At 29.4% G+C, this 25,485-nt stretch overlaps 2 protein-coding genes across 2 annotated transcripts; both read right to left on the bottom strand.

The window, feature by feature from the left end:
• Positions 1–2,941: 2,941 nt before the first annotated feature.
• On the bottom strand, positions 2,942–6,837 carry LOC112712824 (uncharacterized). The gene is made up of 4 exons (XM_025765736.2): positions 6,432–6,837; positions 4,647–6,313; positions 3,671–4,552; positions 2,942–3,584 (listed from the first exon to the last, which is right to left on the bottom strand). Exons 3-4 carry the CDS (start codon positions 3,917–3,919, stop codon positions 3,141–3,143), a joined length of 693 nt encoding a protein of 230 aa, XP_025621521.1. The 5' UTR covers positions 3,920–4,552; positions 4,647–6,313; positions 6,432–6,837; the 3' UTR covers positions 2,942–3,140.
• A 253-nt stretch (positions 6,838–7,090) lies between these two features.
• Positions 7,091–10,827, bottom strand: LOC112712825 (transcription factor NAI1). The gene is made up of 4 exons (XM_025765737.3): positions 10,751–10,827; positions 10,388–10,591; positions 8,017–8,403; positions 7,091–7,393 (listed from the first exon to the last, which is right to left on the bottom strand). The coding sequence occupies exons 1-4, from the start codon at positions 10,790–10,792 to the stop codon at positions 7,322–7,324; spliced, it is 705 nt and encodes a 234-aa protein (XP_025621522.1). The 5' UTR covers positions 10,793–10,827; the 3' UTR covers positions 7,091–7,321.
• Positions 10,828–25,485: the final 14,658 nt, after the last annotated feature.

Raw genomic sequence — 25,485 nt, forward strand, 5'->3', positions numbered from 1 at the left:
AAACCTAGAACATTATAAACTGTAAAATGAGACGTAGAGCAAGAAGAACAGTAAAACGTACAACAATGTAGAAGAACAATAAAACCTAGTTCGAAATCTGGAAAATATACAGGAATGGTAATGTAACGTACCTTGAGTATTATAGCTTTGTTTTCTCTGGAGATTCTTGATCGAGAGTTTTATGGTGTGTTGATAGAGTTTTCGAATGTTAGCGACGAGTTGTATATCTTGAGTTTCGAATGTTGCTCGAAAATGGAAGGGTTGCGTTTTCTCTGAATGACTTTGAGAAGTGAAAAAAGTGGAAGAGTCTGCCATTAAGGGGCGGTTTACGCGAAGAGAAGCGTAACCGTTTGAGTGGGAGCGCGTGAATGTTACGCTCCATTCAATATAATTAATGCGCATGTGGAATGTTTGTGGGTTGGGGGCTTGTAACACTTGTAAGGCCTTGTTACTTGTATGTGTAGCAGATCCGTAAATATAATACATATATTTTTTTTAATATTTCAAAATATTTATTGACTGCAAATTTTTTTGGGGTCAAATAAAAAATATTGAAAAAACAACAATTTAGCCCAAATATTCGAAAGTCAAGCCCAATAAGAAAACCCATATATAAGTATTCACATATAGAATTTGGGATATAATTTGAAAAAAAAAAAAGAAAAAAAAGGATTTGAGCCTTGAGGAATGGTGTTGGCGATTTCGTATCCATACTTATAGTAATTAGAAGAATCCGTTGATTATATTGTCAGGATACTTATTTAATTAATTAAGACATTACTAAATTTCGAGGTGACTTGTTAATTAGATTTAATTAAATGTCACCTCAAATTTAATCCATAAGTCACCTCAAATTTAGTGATGTCTTAACTAATTAAATAAATATTTCTGTCAACATATAATTAATTGATATAACATTATATATAACTACATTAATTTAATTAACATATATTTTTAAGATTAACATATACTTTCAATATATATAATAAATTATTATTAGTAAAAAATTTTAAATATTTTTATTTAATGAATGCAAAATAAATATATAAAAAATTTAATTTTTATATTTTTAATATATTTTTTTAATTTGTAAATTTAACATGTATTTTTAAAGTATAAAATAGATAAACTCTAACTAAATAACTATATATTCTCTTTCTTGTATTGGAAATGATGCTAGATAATTATTTATCATAAGCAAATCAGCAATCACAAACGCGTTCAAATTAAGATAGAAAAATTCGAAATCTTTTTTAAAATTAAAAAAGTAAATAAGTATGTAAAACGTGAAATAGTAATAAGATTTAAATTTTGTTATTTCTAAGGACATAAGTTAAGTATATTATAAAAGAAAATATTTTAATATTATTTTTTTTATAGTATGCTTAATATATACTGATAATAATTAATTAATGATTATAGATCACAAAATTTATTAATCTCTTAATACTCTTTAAATTAAAAATAAGCAACAAAATTATTTCTATACAGATATGAAAAAGGTATGTCGTTATTTTATTTTTTAAACTTTTTATTAATTTTTACTTTATTTGTTTCAAAATTTCAAAACACATATTTTATTTTATTTTTAAATTTAATAATTTATTTAGCTGTACATGTCATTGATTATTATTAGGTAAATTTTTCGGATGGAATAATAATAATAATAATAAACTTTCACTACCTTGCGGTTTATGGCTTTATTATTCTTTTTCATAGATTTCTGTAATTTATAGTGGTTTATATTTGACTACTTTTGTCTTTTAAACTGTTATAAGTGATAGTAGTTTATACTTTATATAGTGTTATATATAAGTTAGGGGTAAATAGTTTTTTCATCCTCAAGGTTTAGGGTCAAAATCAAAGTCGTTTCTAATTTTTTTTTTTGTGTTATTAAAATTATCCTCAATTTTTACAAATACATTAAAATCGTTCCCCTCTCATTTACGAAAAATTTTGGACACATTTACCCCTGAAGTTGTTATCAGTAGTTGAACCATTTAATGATTAAGAAAATTAAGTTTTTTTTTTGATTAAAAGCCTCACCCCCCAAAAACCAGAATCATAAAGCATGTGCTAGGGTTTGTATTCCAATGCAGCCATGGCGTTAGAGAGCTCAAGGTCGTCTCGGACCAAGAGGTCTGAGCGTAAGAGGGGGCTTTTTTGTGGGCATGGAGAGAGACCAGTGTTGCGAGTTTTGGGAACCAAAAAAAATCCAGGTCGTCGATTTTGGGGCTGCATCTACTATGAGGTGCGTTTATATTTTATTGTTCTCAGCTGACCCCAACGTTTTGTTTCTGGGCACTGACTATAGTGGGATTATGTAGGTTAAAGATGAGTGTCAGTTTTTTCATTGGGCAGACCAGAAGCTGAAAGCGAAGATCCGCATGTTACAAGGTTGAAAAGGAAAGTTGTAATCCTGAAGGCAAACATGAAGGCATCTGAGTGGAAGTTAAAGGTTGCTGCAGTGTTGGACATGATTGGGTGGGTTGATTGTTTATTTTGATAGCTGCAGGTTTCTTTGAATCACAATCAGGGTTTACTTTGTTTGCTGTCTCTGAAAATAGGTTGATGAAAGTAGGGTAGAAAATAGGGTAATTTTAGTTAGTTTGTACTTAGGCATTGAAATCTACTTTGTGTAATTAAAATATGCTGTTGTGAGTGGATAGAATTTGTGTTAATGAAATTGATTTTTGTAGGTTAGTCTATGTGTATGTAACTGATGGTGTGTGTCTGTAATTTCACAAGAAATTGGTAATGAAACTGGATCTGGTTGCCCGGTATTATGACTGAAGAATTGTGTCAACATAAATGGTAAACTATGACCTGGTTTAATAATGCATAATATGTAGTATGCAATACTTGCTCGACATCAGAATGAAACCAAAAATAGATACATCAAAACACAACTATGTGACTTCATTCATTAATAAACCAAGGGTAATAAACTTAAACTATTCATTAAACCATATGACAGTTGAACTTAGAACAAAACAACAGTAACTCTGTTCACTTTACACAACATGAAGCATAAAGAGTATGTAATAAGTTACAACCAAAATGAAATCTCACAAGCATATAATATGATCAACTTAGCTCTACATTAACAAGCTAACAACTTAAGTAGTCTCTAAGAATTCTTAAAGTTTTTTCCAAGCTCTTGGAGGCAGTTTTGTCATCCGCCTCAACTTTCTTGGAGAAACACGTAGTGCAATGTTATGACTGAAGGAGACTTTATTCATAACTGGTTGGCTTGAGCTAGATGTACCCTTCTCCTTAGTAGCTGGTGGTGGTTGTGTTGAGCTTCTGATGGGCTTTATCTTGGGCCTTCGCTGGGGAGTAGCCGCTGGTGTTGTCTTGGGCCTAGATGCCTGTGTTGTGGGCTTGGGGATGGGTTGGGAATCGGATGACTTGAACCTGGTTATGGGTGTTATGCTGGTGGCTGGTTGAGGCTGTGATGATGAGTTTCCTTGCAGTTTGGACCTCTTTCTCCCTTTGGTAGCAGATTGCACAGCAGGTTGTGAAATTGATCTCTTCTTTCCTCCATTAGTTTTCTTCACAGCAGATTGTTTAGGTGGTTGGACCTGCAATACAGCAAGAAGGAGACAAATTACATGCAGCAACAACATTGCAATAAAACCCTAACATACATATGGTTAAATGAACTTACAGAGAGGGGTGGATTGCTACATCTTTCTCTCTTGTGACCTGATACACCACAGTTTGAGCACTTCTGTATCTCAAGTCCTCTCTTCCTTTTCTTTACTGGTCTGTGGCTAGACTTTCGATAGGGTGGTGGTATGACATCATCCAAGTTAGTGTGCTCCAACAGATCTGGGCCATTGAGAGAGTTGATTATCAAATCATAGCACTTGACATAGGTCTCTCTCTTGTAGTAGTCATCCACATATGAATCCATATCAAGACCCTTGAAGTTTATGCAGCTGATGGCATGTGTGCATGGAATTCCACTTAACTGCCATTTCCTACAAGAACACTCACAAAGAGACAAATCAACAGCATATTTGCTCAACCCATTTACAATCTCATAAGTCCGTGCAGCAGACTAGTAAGGCCTCCACTCACCGGCTGCCCTACCTCTTCTCTCTATCTTCTTCCTAATTCGAGGTAAAATTGTTCCATTGAACTTTTGAATTCTTTCTCTATTAACAGTCCATCTACTAATCTGGTACACCCTAATATCTTCTAGCATAGTAATAATGGACTTTTTCCTAGACTCTAATATTGCACCATTAAAGCTTTCACACGTATTGTTTACAAGAGTATCACATTTGGAATGGAAGTTAAACCTGGACCTGCTCCAAAATTTAGGAGGAATGGAGTTGAGATGCCTGTGAGCATCCACATTGACCGCTCGGACCATTGCCATTTTTTTCTCCCAATCCTTCCACTGTGTAGCCTTTGCATACCTCCACATCAATTGCTTCAATTGCAGTCGTGGAAACTTTTTTCTAAAGTTGCTGTAAAGATGCCGCACGCAAAACCTATGATCTACACCTGGGATTACTTCATCAAAAGCTGGTAGTAAACCCTAGCAAAGGAAGGTAAAATTGTCTATGCATAAGTATGTTAATAGTCAGAATTAATTGAGTCTATTAATTTAATTTAACACAATTATTATTTACCTTCTGCTGATCAGACATGAAGGTTGCCCTGCCAATTGTCTCAGATTCGAAATCATCAATTAACAGCTTCAGAAACCAAGTTTAGGTATCTTTTGTCTTTGACTCCACAACGGCATAGGCGATAGGGAGCATTTGATCATTGGGGTCCTAACTTATAGCAGTCAACAGCTTTCCCCCTTGAGGTATTTTCAGAAAGCAGCCATCTAGCCCAATAAACTTCCTGCAGTGCATAAAATTTTTTTTGCAAGCCTCTAGGCATACATAAACTCTTTGAAATATGCAGAAGTTGTTCAAGGATGAGTGTTGCTGCTCAATCTCAAAATCAGGAGACCTCTGTACCTTGAGCGTCACTGATGATCTTGGATTAGCACTTAGCAACTCCGAGCAGTAATCAGCAATCCTCTTGTACTGCTTTCTATACTCTCTATGTATGTCATCCAATGCAGCTTGCCTTGACCTAGCTGCCATTGAGGTTGTAACTATCAGATTTCACTTTCTTTGTGCCTTGTTCACCAATTCCTTGATCTTAACCTTCGAATTATGTTCCACCTTCTTCTTAAAAGCTCTACTCAGCCATGATATGCATTATCCCAACCCTATGCGACTGGCCACAGATATGGTTAAGGTTCATGGACCGAAGCTGCCAAGTTGCTTCCTCTCTCATCTTAGCGGCATATAACCAAAAAGGACAACCAAGCTTACAAACAACCCTCATTCTAACCAAGTCAAGCTTGGCATACCTGAGTCCTCCTTTTTTTTGTACTGTATATGACGTCACGGTGTCTTTAAATTCCTCTCTTGAAGCAAAAACTGTTCCCACCTTCCACTTGTAACTAGTCATATCTTTAACATCCTTATGAATTGGATAGCTCCTTGACTCATAGTTATCTTCTCCTTGTCCTTCCTCATCATCTGAACCAACACCAACCTCATACTCCAAATCCACTTCATCGCTATTGAAGCTTCCTCATCACTAAAATCACCATTCATAACCCCTTTGCCTTTATCAACCCTCTTACTATCCTTGGCACTTGTATCTTCCTCAAACCCACTCTCATCATCATAGTCCTCTTCACTATCTGTAAAATGAATGTCGTCTGCACTATCAACCTCAAGATAAGACGGAATAAACTCCTCATCATCGCTGTCATCATCGCTATTTGTCTCATCCCGTTCATTTTTAGCAGCCACATCTGTTTCTAAGTTATCTCCTTCATTAACTTGTTGCACGTCATCATTTTTCACATGTTGAACTTGTTCACCCTCATAATCATCAACTGATTACTGGGATTGTCCTCTGTTTGTCTCCAACATCAATAAATTCAGCTTTAGAAAATTCTTCTACATCCTCAACCACATGCACCACAAACACCTCAATATGACCCCTCAACTTTGCTATTCTACACATCTTAAGTGCATCTTTATCCATAGCAAATAATTTCAAATCCTTCTCTAACTATTCATCGCTGGATCCTTATACCATAGAGCTGAAATGTTCTCCTTTGTGTACCCAAATTGTCTTAACTCTGCATATGCCTCAATTACAGACCAGCAATCACTCTCAACATTTTCAATGAGTGTCTTTTGTCCCCCTATATACCACAACGTCCCATCTTCATATATGAATCGACCCCCATGGTAGACAGTCAGAGTAAAGCTTCCCATTTCTTAAAGAGACAAAAAAATGTAAATCAAACCCTCACAGTTTTAGGAAACTAAAAGAATCTGTTCAAACATTATTACGTTCAACCTCGACCAAAATCATAACAAATGCTGCATACATACCTGAATATCCCAATGATAATGCCGGACCGACCTCCTTCCTCACCCTTGCTAACGACGTCCAAATGCAGTTCCGATACTCCTCCGGTGTCAACAGACCACTGCTAGGGCATCATTGAACATGAAACATCACCTTTGAAGTGTGTAATGACAAATGAGATAGTGAATACCTTTCGCGGGAATGAAAACGAAGCGTTAGGGACTCTCAGGGGTAAATGTGTTCAAAAATTTTTGTAAATGGGGGAGGATGATTTTAATGTGTTTGTAAAGATTAAAGATGATTTTAATAACAAAAGAAGATTAGGGACGAAATTAATTTTGACCCCAAATCTTAGGAACGAAAAAGTACTTATCCCTATAAATTATAATGACCTACCATGAATTACATACAAAATCCTAACATTTATAAGTCATCACAGTTTATATAAATATGAAAGAGGACTAGATATAATTAAATCTCAAATGTTACATTTGTATAATTTAGAGTTCTATATTGATCTTGTTTTTTTTTTTAAATAAAAACCTTACGTATATTTTTAATTAATGATTTTTATTATAATAAGAATTGAATTATTATTATTATTATTATTATTATTATTATTATTATTATTATTATTATTATTATTATTATTATTATTATTATGTATAAAAAATCCTGGTTATATTATATATGGTTTCTATTTCAGCTGAGTTTATGAAAAGTTCACACCAAACCAGTAGTGTATATATATGTAGCATTTTTTGAGCAACATTACAAGTTGAATAACTAGTCTCCATTGAATGAAACCACAACTTGAATTTGGATGTCTCATATAAACATATAGAAATAATCATAAGTGCTTCTGAATGCATGATCTCATACATACAAATATATATAAATAATTAACTGATGACTATTGTGTCAAGATAGTTAATCTCAGGGTTTTCACTAATTCCTTCACTGTCATGTTGTATCTATCTCCCATCTGCACCACATATATTTATAAATAGTTTAATATAGCAATTCATTCAGAATTTGAGTTACCTATGCAGGTAATTAGTAAAAGAAAAACTATAGGTAATAATTCTTAATCAACCAATTTTAAAAAATAAAATTTAAATAATTACTAACTAATAACAATTAATTAGTACAGAGTGCAGTTTAAAAATGTTTGTTGGTTTGTTGTTGGTTAGATCCCTATTAGTGAGTAAAATTGTTTTTTTTTAAGATTTTGCAGCGGTTCTAAATTGTCGCTAAATAGATTCACGACATTTGATTAAGTTTCGTTCTTTAAAGCATCTAGTAAGATTTCTAATAACTATTGGTATAATCACCGATAAATAAATAATTGACTAAATATTAAGAAAAAAATTAATAGAAAAAAATGCAATAATATATCTTTTATAATTAACTAATAATCGTTCATTGGGGAAAAAACCTAAAACAAATAAAACAAATAATAATAATAATAATAATAATAATAATAATAATAATAATAATAATATGAGAAAATAATTTGCTTAGTGAATGTAAAAAAATAAATATTTAATTTTAATAACACTAAAACAATATGGTGATTAATAATAATGGTTATAATAATTATGGTACCTGAGCAACAATGGTTATGTCTTGGGTTGACTTCCCAAATGGCAAGACACTGTTATTGAGAACCAAAAGATGAAGATTCTCAAGCTTTGTTAGAATTTTGAGCATCAAACCCTTTTGTTTCTCGCAATGGATTATGATGAGCACTTCGTTTTGCAACACTCTTACTTTGACCTCAGGAAGATTAATATTATTGCCACCACCTTCTCCATAATACAATTCATCACAATTATTGTTACTATTATAAGAGTTTACTTCTTCGTTATTATAAGACGTGGAACCTTTGTTACTGTTGGATCCACCACCAACTTCTTGTTCTAGCTCCCTCACACGTTGTTGGAGTTGTTTCACGTAGTTGCTAGCATTGTCAAGGATTGATCTATCGTCCATCTAAAACGTTATACATAAATTTTTTCATGTTAATGATTATTATAGAACCTTCATCTTAAAATGAAAAAAAAAAACTTCGTTGCATATTTAACTTGTGAAAATATTCTTTTTAATTTTATCTTTTTAATTTTAATGGAAAAAAATGTATGTTGAGACTTGAGAGCGATCTTAAATTGCATGTGAAGATGATCGTTTAGATTTTGATAGATGAAAGACGCGTAATAACGAATTTATTATTTTTTGTCATCAGTTAGCTATCAGTGTTTAAAAATATAAAATAAAATATATTGTTGAATTACTAAATTAAATAAATTGTATTGACGACTAAATAAAAACAAAAATAATAAATTCTGATGATCTTCTAGCATTTATCGTTAAAGAATAATAGTTTCGGCTTTTACTATTTTGTACGGTAGAAATCACATTTTTTTTTAATTTAAGATAGCTGAAATTTTTGTTTAGATATCGACAAGAATTAAATTTTATATTTTTTATTTTAAAATTTTTTTATATTATATTAAAATTCTTTAAAAAATTTTAATTGATAGGATATACGATGGTTTTTTTTTCAAGAATTTATAATAATGCTTTGCTTTGTAAGTTGTGGATCTAGTACCCTATATTTTTTAACAAAAAACTTGTGAGTTCGCATAATAATTTTTTGAGAACCAAATATATGTATATATTATACTAATCATATCAATTTTTTTAAGAATTCAAAGATAAAATATCTTCAAATAGTCTCCTTGATTCAATCTAATAATATTCCGTCTTTGAAAACGACGTCGGATCTAGAGAGTGTACCCGTGTCTTTCTTCTTTATTCACTGATAGTAACATTTTTCTTTTTGCAATGCCTTTGATTATATTGTTAATAAAAAATACAAAAAAACTACTAATAATAATATTGCTCCAATTATTTCTTTGTAAATTAGATAGTAAAATATTTTTTGTAAAGGAAATAATACTGATCTATCTCTATAAATATATAGTCAATTATAATTTTATAAATTTTATAAAGTAATCAAACTTAAAAACAAAAAAAATCTTCAATTTGATGACGTATATCTAAAACTAATAATTGAATAGGTGAAGGAGATCCATAAGTAACTTCAAAAACTGAAAGAGGAGAAAATTACAATCACGACAACTTGAATGTGATTGTATAACTTGATTTTTTATACAACTAAAAATAAATATTCAAAATTGATTTTAATAAGAAATTAGAATGTTAAACAATTTTTCCCAAAAAAAAATTGAAAACTATTTTTCTTAATATTTTTTATAGTTTTTAAAGTATTTACAAATATGTTGAAGTTTATTATTCTTTCATTAAAATAATTATTTGTTAGAAATTTTCAATAAAGACAACCTGAATTGCTTCTTGGATAAGTAAAAGCAATTAATAAGCAATTTCATTAATTAAAAAATATAATAAATCACTGGTGTGAACCGTGAGAATATTTAAAAAAAATAATTTTATAATATTATATCAAAATTTTTATTATTTAAAAATTTAAAATTCGATCTTTATTTATCCAAAAAAAATATATAAAACTAACGTAATAGAGATATAATTATTTATATATTTTTAATTATTTATCTATTTATGAGTATATATATCTTAGCAAGTTGACTTTCACTCTTATGTAAAACATGAATAATGCACTAAGATACATAAATTTTCACGATAATAAATTTTTTATTTTATTTTACCTTTCCCAAAAAGCAGCCACATTGTACAAGATTGGATGACTGGCTAATTAAATAACTAAAATTCTAACAAATAAATAAATTAACATTGAATTTCAGGAATTTAATTATTTAACAGTCAAATAATAATTGATAAAAAAAACTAAGGACAAAATCGGAAAATCCTATGGAGCTTATTATTATTAGAAGTATATTTTTCTTTGAAATAACATAAAACCCATTAATTAAAATTGAATAATTAAAGAATTATTTTAATTAAAAAATTTTCTAACCTTGTTATTCTTGAAGCCACTACTGGGTATGGTGGCTGAAAGTGCAAGCAATCTCTCTTCAAGTTCCCTTTGTTTCTTCTTCCTTTGAGTCTCATCCATAATAGGATCTAAAGCTTCTTCAGCAAAATATTGAATCTCTTCATCACAACCCAATTCTTCTTCATCATCATAACAATAATCATTATTATTGTCATCACCCATTTCCTATTTTTACATATATATTTCAAATAATCACCAAAACAATAATATAATTTAATTTAATTTCCACATACTATAGCATAACATATAATAATACAATATCATATCATATATAACACATATATATAAGCACTAATAAATTTATGTTAATTAATTTGGTTTTACCAAATCAGAATCCGAAGGCCAATTTTCCCCTGACTCCTCCATTAGTTGGGTTATTGAAAGAAGATAAGGTAGTAGGAAGAATGTGTTAGGATTTGGTTGAATTAGTCCCACATTGCTTAGGATAGCAAATGGAGTGGGTGGCCTAGGCTATAAATATGAGGCTAAGTTCTCCATTTGTTTTTGCACCAGTCAGAAACACTTTAAGCTTGTATCTGATTTTTCTTTTCCTCTGTACTCTTTGATTAGAGAGTGTTGTGAGGTGTAGTTAGATATTTGCTTTGAAAGAGTGTGGGTGTACTGGGGTGCCGGTGAGAGAAAGAAGTCTATGTGTTGTAACAATTTTCACATAGTGATATTCTCTGGTTGTCATTTGACAACGGCCGTGGTTTTTTCTCCGGTAATTGGAGTTTCCACGTTAAATTCTTGTGTTGTGATTGTGTCTATTTTATTTCTCTGTCAAAGGTGTTTTCTCAAGGGGGAATTGTGTCTTATTCCCAACAAGTGGTATCAGAGCTTCGGTTCGGTGGGATTTATTCTTAGTATGCTCTGTGGTTGCAGCCTAGTCTGATCTTCCACATCAAAAAAGAATTTTGTCCTGTAGCTTGAGGTTGATCTTTGGTTGCTGTTGTTGTTGCTGGAAGGCAGTGTGACTCTGTGAGAGTGCAGTTTGGAAAAGGTTCTGGCTAAGGAAAGACTTGGTATTTAAGTGTGTCCATTGTGACCCACCTCTCTTTCCTGGGGACCCTTCCTAGTGCACGGTCTACAGTTGAGTTATAATATTCCAGTATACGGTTGCAACAATGTCAGGATATTCAAGTGCTGTGAAGCTTGAAATAGAGAAATTTGATGGAAGAATCAATTTTGGCTTGTGGCAAGTACAAGTCAAGGATGTGTTGATACAATCAGGTTTGCACAAGGCGTTGAAGGAGAAGATCTCTGGTTGCTCTCTCTATGAGAGAAGATGATGTTCTCTAGAAGACAAGAAGTATCCTCATGGTATTACCGCACTGCCATGGATAAGGATGAGTTGTGGCAATCAGGTCCACAATTGCACACGGGCATTGGTTGGCGTTGAGATGCAAGGTGTGTGGCGGAGTTAGGTCGATGGCTGAAGAACTTCCAGGAAAAGCCAATTTGGAAGTTGCACCATGAATTTTCAGCAAGGTTTCGATCTGTACCAAGGCGAAATGCTTGGAGTGGTCTAATTCCAAGTGAGTATACTTTCATGGTGGAGTATGATAGTTCTCTGAACTATGATTGTCGGTATAGACAATGGCAGCAAAGAATTGTCGGTGTTGACAATGGAAGCTGAAGATGTGTGACTATTTCAATCAAGGTGGAGATTGTTAGGATTTGGTTGAATTAGTCCCACATTGCTTAGGATAGCAAATGGAGTGGGTGGCCTAGGCTATAAATATGAGGCTAAGTTCTCCATTTGTTTTTGCACCAGTCAGAAACACTTTAAGCTTGTATCTGATTTTTCTTTTCCTCTGTACTCTTTGATTAGAGAGTGTTGTGAGGTGTAGTTAGATATTTGCTTTGAAAGAGTGTGGGTGTACTGGGGTGCCGGTGAGAGAAAGAAGTCTATGTGTTGTAACAATTTTCACATAGTGATATTCTCTGGTTGTCATTTGACAACGGCCGTGGTTTTTTCTCCGGTAATTGGAGTTTCCACGTTAAATTCTTGTGTTGTGATTGTGTCTATTTTATTTCTCTGTCAAAGGTGTTTTCTCAAGGGGGAATTGTGTCTTATTCCCAACAAGGTGTCTTATTCCCAACAGAATGAATGGATGTGAAAAGAAGTGGGGTTTATTACAAGATCAACAAATTAAAATAAAAAAAAATAAAAATAAAAACTAAGATTTTGATCTGGGGTTCTATGTAGCTAGGAGAAAAGATGATAGTATAATAGAGTGTGGGGTGTGTAGTGTGAAGTAATGCGTGCAATGCACAATTATATGATATATTTATATATATCTAAGTAAATAATAATATTAAAAAAAGGGGCAATGAAGATGAAGAAAGAAGACATAAACAAAAGGGGGAAAATAAAAAAACAAAACTGATTATTATTGATGAGTTTCAAGGGGTGAGCAGTAGCAATATTTATCCTTATTATACTCGCTAAACATGCAAGTTGAATCCCAGCCGTTGAAATCCTGTTTTTGACACGTGTCAAGAATCGGGAGCATGAGCTGAGAGAGAGGGACAAGTCCGAGCGTGGTTCGCGTGTTCCTTGTTATGTACTAACTAAAATTTATTATAACGAAAGTGAGTTGGGAGCTACATAGTTTGGTTGTTCTTCACTCTTCTCTTCATTCTTGTGCATTTTGTTGTTGTTTTTTTGTTTCTTTTTATTTTATTTTTCTAGAATTACTATGAGGCTTTTATTTCCATGCGTAAATTTGTAAGAAGGATGCTTCTATAAAGGCATGTAAAATATTTTTTTGTAAAGATACTTATGTAGTTATGTGAGCGTATTATTATTGGACGTATTAATGAATCGGTTATTTTTAAATTTTTTAACAAACTATAATAAAACTGATTTTTTTTAACAATAAACCTAATTGTTATCAGATCAGATCGAACCGCCAATTTACATAATTCACTGGATTATGGATTTTTTTAAAAAACAAAATTCAGGGATATATTTGTCTTTTTATCAAAAAATTTAAACATAATTCGATTTAGATTGTATAAATCGGTCAGATCAAATCGGGCCTAATAATTATAATACAGACAATTGAATTTATTATTGTTACTATAATAAACCGATTTTATTCTAACTTATTAAAAAATAAATTATTAACTAATTTAATAAAAATTTCAATAATATTATGACACATATAAATGTTTTTAAAAAATGACATTCTTAATATCTTTATCGAAGTAGTCTCCAATTTATAATGGGTAGAGTTTCTTATGTTAAAATACTGTATCAAGAAATTATGAGAAACGAAAATTACACTAGTGTATGTTAAATTGTTAATAGTAATATTTGGCCTGACGACAACTATTTTTTTTCTAGTTTTTCATGATATTTTTTAATTTGGCAGGACAATGATTAATTTATTATGGATTGGAGCTCTATTTAAGGGTTTATCGATGAACAATAGATTACTGCTTGTACAAGGTAATATTCGAACTCTCGACACTTATTTAAGCGAATTAATAAACTAACCACTAAATCAACTCAACTTGGTTAACGATAATAATTATTTGATCTAATATTATATTGTTTTTTTTTCAAAGAGATATAGATAGAAGTTCAAGTTCTTATTTGTGACGGATTTGTCTTTATACTATAAAGGAGGTATAATTTAGCTGCGGTTTATTTAGAATTTTATAAATCGTCGCAAAACTAATTATCAGCGGTTTAAAAGATTGTCATCTTTAAAAATGCGGAGATTAGAATTTACAATTCACAAATTGATTCGGTTAATCGATTTCTACGAGTTGATGAGTAAATAAAAATATGATTCGTTTAAAGTGAGTCAATTTTATCAATTTCAGTAACTCGCGAGTTAAGCGAATTTGATCCCAAAGAACAGACATTTACAAGTTGGCTCATCATTTGTCTTTTTTATTTTATTTTTTTGTTTTTTTTTAAATATATAAACATTTGAACAATAAAACTAATCACATTATTTATATTATTAAGACACACAATATAGTAATACACAGAGAAAATGATGATAGTGACTTAACGATCCTATGTTCCAATAATCGAAGTTGATGAATTTATATTATGCATTATTCTTAATATTCTAGACTTGAAGACTTGTTATGTGGTAATTTGTTAACTAGACTTTTGTATTTTAATTAATTTGACATGAAAATGTACAAAATTCCACGACTTCTTTGGGGGATGAGATAAGTTTGATGACTCAGCTGAAGTGAAGAATTGAGTTTCTCATGAATTATGAAACTTCTTGCATTATATGAATATATGTATAATATTAAAATTATCTATACTTATTTTAAGTAATTTTTTAAATATTTTTTAAATAAAAAGCAATTCATTTAACTCGTCAACTCAGCTGGATTAACTTGAATTAATATTTTTTATACTATAATAAAAATATAATTATTTATATTTTTTTATCGATTTAAATTTAAAAAAATAATATTATGACATGATATTATAATTTTATATTTAAACTGTTTAAAACTCAATGTTTGATAAATTCTAAAATTAAAAAAATAGCATAAAACAAAAAAAAAAGATAAATATAAAAATCAAACAAATTTAAAAAGATTTTATTTAAAAATATTAAAAATATAATCATTTATATTACTTTTTATCTCAGTTTAAGTATTTACTTCTTTTTTAATAGAGTAAATGTCTATTCCCATCCCTAATCATTTGGACGATAGACTAAGGGTCTATTTGAAAAGTTTTAAAAGTAATTTTTTTTATCTTTTTACTTATGAAAAGTAGTAGTATTAATATTTGGTGTGATTTTTAAAATCAAATTGTAGCTTTTTAAGAAGTTATTTAAGAGCTTATAGAGAAGTTAAAAAAAATGACTTTTTTCATAATACTATTACTTTTTATCACATTTCTATAAAATAAGCACTTTTAAAGTTAAAACTAAATACAAAATAACTTATTTATAAACTACTTTTAATATAATTATTTATTGTTTAAACTATTTTATTAAAAAGAACTTAATTAAGTTGTTTATCCAAATTGGACCTAAACGCCTCCCAACGATTGAAAATTACTTAAACAGTCTTCATCCATCCAAGAAAATGGTATTCGCATCCCTTATAACAGGTTCCAAGAAAATGGTATTCGCATCCCTTATAACAGGTTGAAAAACAGTAGAGTGATGACGTGTCAGTGGAAGAATTTTTTTTTTTGTATCAGGGTATCTATCAGGCCGGGTACTGCAGAGGCACATAAAGTAGGCGACCCTCCCAAGCAAGCAAGCTCCATTTCCATCCTCCAGTGAATATTAAATCCGGAAGAGATGGTTAAGGGATACAGACCCTCATCTATCTGTGTCAACTTGCGTTGGTATCGGTGGAAGAATTTTGTTCCTCTAAAATTAGAACAAATCGACCTCCGCAGAAAATCCTAAACAAGAGCAAAGTTCATAGTCCATCCTTCTACCCTTTCCTCCCTTCTTTGCCACCTCCGGCGCTATCTTTGCCTCTGAAAAGTTTGTAAATCCTCTGTCAAAATCCTCTCCAATTGTGTAGGTAGTGTCGATTTTTGAGGTGATGTATTTAGAATTAATGTCATTCCAATTGAAGATAATGAAAGAGGTGTAGAACTCAAGAAAAAGACCATGGAGTTGATCCCGTACATAGAACTCAACAAGGCCCAAACAATAACGGGTTGAGGGTTCACTGTCTTACATGCTTTTAGAAGGTTCACAAACCAACGACGTGTGTAAATTATTATTAATGGCTAATTTTAAAATTTAATTTTGGCTAAGACTTAATCATCAAAAAGAAATTAAACGATTTTATACTATTAGATGTAATCACATATCATTAAAAATATCATTAATGACTAATTGATGGCTAAAAACCATAAAATCTGTTAGCTCTTTAGACTTTTTCTTTTTACAAACACCTTAAGGCAGCATTTGTTTTCGAGAACAGGACAGGATAAGACACTAAAAACAGGACATGACAAGACACTATGAACATAGATACAAATTTTTGTGTTCTTGTATTTTATTTGGTGATAAACTAGAACAAATTATGAAAATCCAATTTATTTTTATTTTTTTATTTAAAAAATTTGAGATGAAAAATATAATAATAAAAAATATAATTATGAAAAATTAACAAAAATAATGAAAGAAAAAATAAAAAATAAGTTGTGTCTCTTGTTAGTGTCTCTGTGTCCTTTCTGTCATGATGGATATAAAATACACTAATTCAATATCTTTGGATACATTATTTCTGTCCATATCTTTTCTGCCAAACACGATCATGTATTTCAATATTTTTATCTCAATATCCTGTCTCTCTAAACAAACACAGCCTAATTGTACACCTTTGTTAATCTTGTTATTGTTGAAGAGGGAGAAGGTATAAAATTTGCAAACCTTCCAGAAGTGGAAGTAGTCGTCGGAAGTGACAAAGAAGGAACAGAAAGGGTGGAGGAGTGGATCATAAACTTTGATTTTGTTTAAAATTTTCAATAGATTTATTCAACCAGTTATAAAGGATGCGAAAACCATTTCTTTAGGTAGATGAAGAATAATTTTCAATTGTTGAGAAACGCTAAATCCATCATCTAAATAATTAGGAACCGAAATGGACATTTATTCTTTTTAATATCAACTCGCTACACGCGACGAACTAATTCGAACCCATAAATTTGACAACTCTAGCGTTATGGTAGGGTCGAAAACTAGAAATTTCTTTTACCTTTTGTACCTTCAAACTATAATAATAGACAAAATAAATAAGAGGACAAAAAATATTAACCTCTTTGCCTCGTTAAACCACTATCCGAAGACCGAAACTACCCCGCCAATTGTATGTCATGACAACGTTTTTCGGCGAGAATAATAATACTTTTTCCCCAAACATTAATATCAAAAATATAATATTCTCTTTTGATTGGAAGTTGGAACCCATAAAAGAGTTCACCTTACAATGTTAGCTAATTAGCGGATAAAGTTTTATAATAACTTAATTAAGTGCCATCGAGCTTATATAATCTAAAAGCCTAGGTTTCTAGTAGGAGAGTTTGAGAACTTAAGCTAAGTTTGTTTTCGAAAATAGGATAGAACAAGACATTAAAAATATGATAGAATAAGATAATAAAATACTGATACAAAATTTTGTGTTCTTATATTTTACTTGATGATAAACTAGAATAAATTATAAAAATTTAATTTATTCTCATTTTTTTCATTCAAAAAAATTTGAGATAAAAATATAATTATAAAAAATTAACAAAGAATAATAAAAAAAATAAAAAATAAGTTGTATTCTTTGTTAGTGTTTCTGTGTCTTTTCTGTCAGAATAGATATAAAATATACTAATTCAGTATCTTTGTCAATGTCTCATCTGACAAATACGATTTTGTATCTCTGTATCCCTATCTCAATGTCCTATCTCTATAAACAAACACAACCTTAATGTTATTAAACATCAAATTAATTAAGTCCATGTAATTATTTACTCAATGTAATGAGACTCATCATAATCGTAGAATATAACTCTACTTATCGTTCCTTTAAACTTTTAAAATAAATAATTTTATAAAACTATAACTAAGAATATTTATTCTGTTTTGTTTTACTATTATTTTCATCCACTCACACAAACTTTAGAATATATATTAAAACAAAAATATTATTTATATACTAAAATTAATTATTATATATTTATATAAAAAAATATATTTATTATTTAAAAGATAACATTTGTGTTAGTATGATCATTACCTTTGAGTAGTGGTGGGGTATAATTTCAGTACGGATATTAGGAATATGTATGGATCTAAATGTCACTATATACATGCATGGTGGTCACCATTTGAAAAAAGATATAGGCTCTTTTAACTTATTTCCTTTGGAGGTTTGCAACAATTTATCTTTCTTCAAACATATATCTAAATATAAGCTAAGTTAATGTTGTTGTGCGTGTATATGTGTGTTTATTTGGATGTTATTAAATTGATAAAAAAAATTAATAAAAAAGTTTTTATTTTTTAGTGTATATAATAAATTTTTAATAATAAAAATAAAAATATAAAAAAAATCTTTTTAAAAAAATTATAATTTATATATATATTTTTTAAAAATATATTTTATATAATTAATAAATAACAAATTTTATAAAAATATCAAATATAAAATTATTTTTATTTTTATAAATTTTTTTAAAAAATTATTAATAAAATATTTTTTTAAAAATAAGTCCAAACAAATTTGAGAAGACCAAAAAACAACAACTACCACCGCTACTATTATATGACCAAACCAAAACTATGCACCAAAAATCAAAGTTAGAATGGTGGTTGAATAACGAAAATGGTAGAATGGCAGTTAAAGTTGTCCACATATCATATGATGCCACGTGGAAAATTTTAAACAGTTTCGGAGTGGGACCCCCTTTTTTCTTTCAGACTGGAAAAAAAAATATTAAAGCTGACAAATAGCTCGGTTTATGCTACAAAAATGTGTAAATATAGTTAAATATTGAAAACATAACGTTGTAGCAGATATAATTTTTGCATATATATGATATGATATATATGATGCATGAGAGGGAACCCTCAACATAAAAACACTCACGAAAGACACATTTCATGCACATTTCACAAGACATATATATAATCAAATACTTTTAAACAAATATTAGTATATTACTCAGTTAAATAATAAAATTTTATTTTTATATATATCTTTCCCAAAAAACCAGATGTTGTTATTTGGTGTCACTTTTTTATTTATATAAATATATTATTGAAGGAGTGTAGAGCATCGCTTTTTTTTTTCTCAACAAAAAGTTTTTAATTTGATACTGATAATTTTTTTATTAAAACTAGGTTGCGTTGTTTTTTTAGTTCTTAAAAAAAATATTATTTTAATTTTTAATATTTATGTCAAATTTTATTTGGTTTTTAATATTTTAAAATTTTATTTTTGTTTCAAAAAAATTTAAATAAATTTAATATTATTTTACCGTTAAGTTTAATAGTAATAGTTAACAAAATGAGTAATATAAATATTAATAACATTATTAATCAAGTCATATCATTTTTATATATTAAAAAAATACAACCAATATCTTTTTGTAATATTTTTTCTCAATTTTCTTTAATAAAAACTCCAAATCCAAATTAAACAATCAATCATTAATATTTTAAAATTAAAGAAAATTTTTTTATATTAATAATAGTTGGTAAATTAATTTTTCTTGCATACTGGAATCGAATGCTATTAACTATTCAATATATAAATTATTTGTATTAAAGTTAATAGTAGAACAACATAAATCCGCTTAAAACTTTTTTAAAAATAAAATAAAATATTTAAAAGTTTTTAAGACCAAAATAATACGTTTGAAATGTTAAAAATTAAATTAAGAATTGACCCAAATATTAAGAACTAAAATAATACTTTATTTAAAAAATTATAAATTAAATCAATTACCAAATTAACTTTTATATTACCAATAGAGAATTCTAACTTAAATTCGTATAAGATTCGGTTCTATTCCTTGGCGGTGGTACATAGTAATTTTATATGTCTTAATGATTCTTTCCTAGGCTCAGTACCAACTTGCAAAGTGTCGATTAAAGAGATGTTTATTAAAATTTAACGACTTAAGGGGACAGTCACACTAAAAAATATTAATTAGCTTATATGATAATATGACAAATCTTATAATTAATATTTTAGTGTTTGTCTCGGAGACTTGACTATATATATTAAGTAGTGTGGAAATTAAAGGGCCACATGCTTCTTCGCAATAAGTGCAAAATAATTTTTGGCATAAAAAAACTATTTTGTTTGCTCTAAGGAATTTAATTATTGACAAAATATTTTTTTTAAATAGACATTTTATCAACTAAAAATATTAATTTGACAAAATATATATATGGATTCTAAAAATCAAATTTTTATTTAAATTTTTGTAATTCTACTTAAAAAATGAGATATTTTCATTTTTAAACTTTGATGATTTTGTGTTAATTTTTTTTCTTGCGATTTGAATAACCAAAAATATAAAAAATTGAAAAAGGGTCTAGTTATCCAATTTTTTTTCTTACCCTTTTTATGTACCTTTTAAATGATTTTGTAAATATTTCCAAAAAAAAGGAATCAAGTGTGAATTATTTGCCATTATTTATAAAAAAGTTGTACATTTTATTAAACTACTAAGATAATCTTTAGACGATAACAAATGCTATTTTTTCATCAAAATAGTAATTTATTCGGTGTAAAATATGGTTGGGAATATAATAGTTTAGAGATTTTCAGATATTGATAGTTTGATACTTCCTCTAGTTTTCATTAACTATTTATTTTTAATATTTTTATACATAACTTTCCAGCCAGATAATAAATTTATATAATATTAAAAACAGTTGAGTCATATTTTTCATCAACGTGCTCTAATCAATCTCAATACAAAATATTATTTTTAATATAAAAATATATAAACTATCTTTTACCTTCTATCATATCAATATATCAAAATTAATTTTAATCTATATGTGAACAATTAAAGTTAAATGATTGATAAAAACGAGTGATGATTTACTCTCATGCATCTCATTTAATTTGATCATGAAATTGTTGTGTGTCCGACTATATATATAACGTAGGTATTCTGAGATAAATGGATTGGATTTGAAGAATAGGCCCAAATGTTAGAAGGTGATGGTCTCCGATTTACTTCACGTCTAGTAGCCACCATCCAAATTATGTACGTGAGAGAATGAGGGGATAGTATTTGTAAAGACATTTCGATGTCTAAGTTAGCAGAGGTAAATAGATTTCGAGTGTATTAAAATTTAGCTTTACCTGAGTGTGTCAGTATATTTATAAGTGATGATCCAATAAACACCGTTGGAGTAGTTTCACTTCTGAAGATGGATAACCGTTCTTTTATCTTAGAGTTGTTGAGATATCTTTCCTAGAAGTAGATGAGAGATTTTAGAAAGCAGTTACCTATTTGAATAAGTGTTATAAGTCAGATTATGTTGAACTAGGGGTGGCAAGCGGGGAAGCCCGCCCCGTCCCGCCTAGTGAGGCGATCCCAGAATCCCAACCCGCCCCGCTTAATGGCGGACTGGCGGGCCGACAGGTTAAGCCCGCCAAATATCCTTTTTTTTTCTTTTAACTATTAAAAGCATATATATAAAGGCATAAAAAAATTTCTTCTGTTTTTTACTTTTAACTATTATAATTTCTAAAAATATAAATAAATTATAAATTTTATATTCACAAATATTAAAATCTTTGTAATTATAAATATCTAATAAACATAATTATAAACCAAGTTTTCATCCAAAACATAATTATAAATATTGTCTCTAAAACAAAATAAACATAATTCAAAACACTCAATTTTCATCTTCATTCTCTTGTAAGTTGGGAGAAGTTGAGTTTTGGCAAAAAAAATTATAAAAATACCCCTTGCAAAAAAAATACTAAGCCTGGTGAGAAAGCCCGTCTTACCCTGCCAAAACCCGCGGTTTAAGCAGTGTGGATTAAGCGGACTTTTACTATTTAGCGGTCCCAATTTTCTAGCCCAACCCGCCTTTTTTGGCGGGTTACACGAGCCGATCCCGCAAGTTTAGGTCCGTTTGCCACCCTTATGTCGAACCCACCTCTTTAGGGAGGAGCTTATGTCGAACCCAACCTTTTTGAGAAGGTCGGATAGGTGGTAAAGACCAACTTTTGAATTTAGCCTTTTTTTTTTACTTACTTAGATATGAACTATAATATTAAATTAGGACATATATATATATGCGAATTTTTATTTTTTAATTAGAATTTAATTTTATACTATAATATAAAAAAATTATACAAACACATAATTATGTATTATGATATTATTAAAATAATCTAATTTTTAAGTTTGAGAGACCATGTTATGTCCCAGGTACACCACAATCATAACCCCTACAAGTCTATATTTGCATTAGATGGAACCGAAATTTTGTGGGAGTCTGTTGTTGGGTTTTTTAACCTTTTTTTTTTTCTATCCCAATATAATCAACATTGTATGACAATTTTTTTCCCCAAAAAATTTGATGATATACTCTAAAACTCGATTGTGATTTCTGAGTATCAAAGGCTGCTATGCCATAAGTATACTATAGGAAGGTTATCAGCTGTATTGGGAACACCGGTGACTTTTTTAAGAGGCTCCACAATAATAACCACGAGGACGTTGTTACAGTTTTCATCATTTTATTTTATTTTATGCATTATTGTTCTAATAGAGTTAGTTTACTAAAGCCTTAATTATTTTGTTGGTCATTATAGTTTCATAAAATTTTTAATTAAATTTTTATATATATATATTTTTAATTGAATTTTTACACCAAATTTTTTTTTCAATGAGGTCCCTCTTAATAATAATTGACTTAATTGTATAAGAATCCAACTAAAAAAAATTGGTGCAAAGACTGAAATAAAAAAAAATATATAAACTCAATTGAAAAAAATTTTTGTGCAATAACTCAATTAAAAAAAAAAGTATAAGAACCTAATGAAAAAGTTTATAAAACTATAAGGACTAATAGAATTATGTATTACTTTTATGAAAAAGTTTATTACTTTAATACAAAAATAAAAAAAATCAAACAAATAAAAATAATGATAAAAATTTAAATTTAATATTTTTATAAATATTTATACCTAAATAAAAAAAAATTGTAATGAACAACACCATCACTCGTAATAGATTTTGCCAAATATAGTTGAACTTTCCTTTTAAAGAAAAAAATCCTTCGTCCTATCATCTGCGAAGGGAAAAAACAGAATTTATCCATTCCATAATTCTATAACATAATAATGCTGTATATATATGATTGGGTTTATGATGTAACGATAAAAGTTCGCAGTTATCTCTTAAACTTTATAAAAAATTGATATTTAATAATTATTAAATAATTTAATAAATTTAATTAAATTATTATTTAATATTATTTTAATATAAATTTTATATAAAAATAATTATACGTGAGTATTTATTATTTATTATTCATTTTTTTTTGTCTTTTAACATATTGTGTTGTACAGTGTCGGTGCCGTCACATGTTACATATGCATGTACATAGTACATGTTGAATTATTACAAATTTATAATAATGAGTAAAGTATTGTTTTTGTCTCCAATATTTGGGATAAATTTTAAAGTTGTTCTTAACGTTTCAATCGTCTTATTTAAGGACTTAATGTTTCAAAATTGATTCAATGTTATCCTGCTGTTAGGGATCCGTTAACAGAATTAACGGCGGGACAAAATTGAGACGATTTTGAAACGTTAGGAACTTAAATAGGACAAAAATGTTAGAGACAAAAATGATACATAAAAATAAATTTTAGTTTTATTCTTCAATAATATCAATTTTTATTGTACATAATATTCAATTATTTTTTAATCACATATAATTAAGTAAATTACACTTAATCACATTACTTTCGTTCTAAATAAATTTAATTATTTATAATTTTACACTTAAAGTTATAAGTTAATATAAAAATATAAAAAAATTATTTAGAATGAAAGTAATGTGATTAAGTGTAATTTACTTAGATGTGATTAAAAAATAATTGAATATATGTATAGTAAAAAATTGATATTATTTAAAAATAAAATTAAAATTTATTTCTATGTTTCATTTTTGCCCCAATGTTTTCGTTCTATTTAAGTCTCTAACGTTTTAAAATCGTCTCAATTTTGTCTTGCCGTCAATTCTGTTAATGGATCCCTAACGGCAGGACAACATTGAATCAATTTTGAAACCTTAGGAACTTAAATAGTACGATTAAAACGTTAGAAACAACTTTCGGACTTATCTTAACTTTTTCTATATCAGCTTTTCTATTTTTCATCACCTTTTCCTTCATTAGAATTCCCTTGATCTTGATGTTGCTAATCCGACACATTTACAATTATGTCAAACTCATGATGATCTTCATCTTCGATTGTGTTTCCCTATTGTTCCAATAATTTGGGAATATATAATCATGTCATAGAAGAAATCTAGGATATGATAACTCGTAGAAAATGGAATGACTTGAAACTCATTGTCTTCTATGATCTTGAAAGGTGAAGCTAAGTGTATGTGATGATTGAACAAGTATGAGAGAAGAGCATCAAGGTAAGCCTTTCATCAGCAACATCTAGTAACACTACAACAGGAGCGGGGGATAACGACAAATTATTAGTGTTTGTTTTGATAGCCGCTATTATCTGTCAATTTAACGGCGATTCTCGTTGCGGTTTTGAGGAGAGCAGCGATATAACTTAATTTTGCAGCGATTTTAACAAAATCTACCGCTAACCTGACTCTTTTAATCAATCAAGGGTTCGGTCTCAACTTGCCCTCTGTTTCATTCTATTTTTCACTCTCTTTGTATTTGCTCATTCCTCGACTTCTCTCGCTGTCCCTGGTCATTATTTACTCTGACCTTCTTCCTGAACTTTTATCGGCGCTGCTTCTGCCGATGTCAAGCTCCTCTGTTTTGTCTCTTCCTCTGAATTTCTTGTCATCTCGTTTTACGCGTGCGTTCTTCGAATATGTTGTAGATGCATGAGCATTCTGCTTCTATCGTTGCTTCCAGTCTATGTCGCCACCAGCCTTTCAGCGTCGTCACCATCCATACTAGTTCTGCTCTTTCTTTCTTTTTTTGTTTGTTTGGGTATTCGTTTTCTTATTTTGTCTTCTTTTTTCTCTTAGGTCATTGATTTCATTTTTTTACAATGCTGGAACAATAAAATAAGGTGATTTTTTGAAATTTGTCTAATTATACTAGCTAATTGTGTTTGTTATAAATCTCATTTCTTTTCTAGACAAGATCTTTAAATAGTTTATAAGTACGAGATATTTTTCATTTTTTCAACTTATTTTTGAAGGAGTTAGACTCGTTCACTAACCTTAAATCATCCACACGCAATTGTTCATCATTGAAATCCAAGTGCTTGTGTTAGCTAGTATCTTCTAATCTTGTGCTCCAACTTTATCATTTGATCAACAATTTCTTCAAATTTGAGGCATTGAAAGTTTTTT

This window comes from Arachis hypogaea, chromosome 9, assembly GCF_003086295.3.
Source record: "Arachis hypogaea cultivar Tifrunner chromosome 9, arahy.Tifrunner.gnm2.J5K5, whole genome shotgun sequence".
NCBI lineage: Eukaryota > Viridiplantae > Streptophyta > Magnoliopsida > Fabales > Fabaceae > Arachis > Arachis hypogaea.